The following is a 3,023-nucleotide window of genomic DNA, read 5'->3' on the forward strand; positions in this document are numbered from 1 at the left end:
AAAAGTTTTAAGAGCGTGGACTCTGGAGCCTGCTGCTTGGGTACAACTCTCACTCTGTAACTCAAATCTTACTCTGCAACTTCCTTTCTATTTGCCCTTGGATGAGTTTCCCAACCTAGTTGTCTCATTTGCAAATGTATAGATAACAATTTTACTTGCTTCATGGCATTGTTGGGAATGCTATATATAGGAATTAAAAGAGTTAGTATTTGAAATGCTTAGAGCATTGCCTTCCACATACTATATGTTATATAAAATGATGAATTAATTTGAACTGATGTTCCTGGCAATTGGGATAAATGGAATTCTATATATTGGGCTCCAAAGTCTGTGCAAACACTGTATATAATATTCTGTCACTTAAAGTTGAGTCACGTCCTGAATACAAGTTCATCCAAACCAAGCAACTTCTGGAAGCCCACTCTCAGCTCCTGTGACCTAAGTGCATATACCAGGGGGTTAAGAGCCGGAGGGATGACAATATGCAGCATGTTGAGAAGAACAGGTATGAGAGGAACTCTTCTTCCTGCAAGGTGAGTCGTGGATACAACAACAATAGCTGTGTAGAAAAAGAGAATGAGGATGAGGTGGGAACTGCAGGTGCTCAGGGCCTTAGCTGTTGCTTCTGCAGAGCTCAGCCTCAGCACTGAGTGAATAATCAAAGCATAGGAAGCAAATACCAGACCCATGTCACTCCCAACCACAATCCAGGCCAAGGCCAACTGCTAAAATCTGTTAATGGTGATGTCATCACAAGCTAGACTGATGACTCCCAAGTTGGAGCACAGGCAGTGGTCAATCTCATTCCTGGAGGAGTAGTGTCTCTGGGCAGCCAGTATAGGCACTGGAATGGTCAACAAGCTATTCCTGAGCACCATAAATATTGTGGCTTTGATCACAAAAGCTTCAGTGACTATAGAGGGATATTGAAGGGGGTAACAAATAGCTACATATCTATCCACTGCCATACTGATGAAGATGCCTGACTCCATGCACATCAAAGTGTTGATGGCATGGATCTGTGCAAAACACTCAGGGAGGCTAATGGTCTTGGCATCAAACCAGAAAATGGCTAAGATCTTGGGCATACTGGTGGTAGCCAGTCCAATGTCCACTACAGCCAGGATACCAAGGAACTGATACATGGGCTGGTGCAGGGTTGGCTCATGATAGACAGTGATTAAGACAAGGAGATTGGCACTAAGAGCGAAGAAATAAAGCAGAGCCAGAAGCAAAGAGAGCCAGTGCTGCCACTCATGAATGCCTGGGAGCCCCATCAGGATGAACTCAGACACTTGAAATCCTGAGCTATTGGTTGTATTCAGGGAGATGTCCATATCATGGGATGTCTTGTTCTCAGTTTTTGCCTGTGAATTAAGAGGAAACAGAACAGGTGTGGTTGGCTCATGTGAGAGTTAAAATTTGTGCAGAGAAATGAGACTTACTACAATAACTTGGTTCTTAATGCATTCTTAACTTCTTTGACATCCTTGGAGAAAGTTCAAATAAGAATATAAGGGCCAAAATGCATTCTAAGATAAAAATTTTGTTAGTATACAAGTGAAAAATTTACTATCTGTACTTTTTCCTGACATTCTGAGTGGGTTTTTACTATAGGAAACATAGACACAAAGCAGAAAACATGTACATTTATATAAACAACCCAAATTTTCAACAGGCAAAGTTGGAGACAGAGGAGTTGTCTTCATTCTTGAGGATCTTCAGGAAGAAAATGAATAACCATAATGAAAACTTGATTCTGCTGTTCTTTTATGTATGTATGTATGTATGTATTTAAATTTCATTTATTTGAGAGGCCAGTAGACAGAAACACATATCCATGTGTGCATGCATATACACCTGTGCACACATACACACACGTACAGAAAGAGAGAGAAAGAGAGCCAGAGAGAGAGCTCCCATCCACTGGTTAACTCTCCAAGTATTCACAACAACAATTGGGGCTAGGATCAAAGCCAGGAAGCCTGAATGCAATCCAAGTCTTCTACATAGGTAGCAGGAATCCAATTATTTGAGCCATTGCTACTGCCTCCTGGGATCTGCATTAGCAAGAAGCTTGAGTCAAGAGCCAGAGCTGTGTATATATCCCAGGTACTCCAACGTGGAATGCAGGCATCTTAACTGCTGGGCTAATCATCTGTTTCCTGCTGTTCTAAACAGTGTCTTGTGGTTGGAAAATCGTTTATGTCACAAACCACTTCATTTAATCTTCACCATATGACATTGTTATTCATATAATGAAGAAGCAGAGATTGAATGAGTTGTTTAGTTATCAATCATATTGAAAACACTAATAAGTTACTAAACTACAGCAAAAATTTTAATCTTTAGCATTTAATTCTAGTAGTCTCACCATCAAATTGTCATTGATAGGTCATTGCCCTTTAAGAATATCATTTATGGGGCCAGCGCTATGACACAGTAGATTAAGCCTCCACCTGCAGCAACAGCATCGCATAAGGAAATGGGTTTGAATTCTGGCTGCTCCACTTCCAATCCAGCTCCTTACTACTGGTCTGGGAAAGCAGCAGAGGTTGGCACAGATGCTTGGGCCCCTGCACCCATGAGGGAGACCCAGATGAAGCTCCTGGCTTCTTGCATCAGATTGACGCAGCTCTGGTCATTGCAGCCATTTGGGGAGTGAACCAGCCCATAGAAGACCTCACTGTCTCTCCCTTTCTCCCTCCATCTGCAACTCTGCCTCTTAAATAAATAAATAAATCTTAAAAAAAATATTATTTAAACAATGTCTTGATCAGCCCTTGTCCTGACTGTCAAGGAACAGCTTACTATTTTATTTCTTTTAGTATTTTTTTGTTCTACTTAATACCATTGGTTGAACTCTTTAATTAACACACAATTATTCTTGGGCATTTAAAATTAACTTAAAAGTGATCCCTGTTAAATATAAGAGTGTTAATAAGAGAGGGAGGAGATGTACATTTTGGCACATGCTCACTCGGACTTACCCCTAATGGTAGAGCTAAAAACATGCCAGGGGA

At 40.9% G+C, this 3,023-nt stretch overlaps 1 protein-coding gene across 1 annotated transcript; it reads right to left on the minus strand.

Moving 5' to 3' along the window:
* Nucleotides 1-371: 371 nt before the first annotated feature.
* OR56B4 (olfactory receptor family 56 subfamily B member 4) lies at nt 372-1,337 on the minus strand. Its single transcript, XM_002708752.6, is given in 1 exon segment — nt 372-1,337. A coding segment is annotated over 1 exon segment (966 nt).
* Between the last annotated feature and the right edge of the window lie 1,686 nt (nt 1,338-3,023).

Source organism: Oryctolagus cuniculus, chromosome 1, assembly GCF_051225735.1.
Source record: "Oryctolagus cuniculus isolate XC-2025 breed Fujian yellow rabbit chromosome 1, ASM5122573v1, whole genome shotgun sequence".
Classification (NCBI taxonomy): Eukaryota; Metazoa; Chordata; class Mammalia; order Lagomorpha; family Leporidae; genus Oryctolagus; species Oryctolagus cuniculus.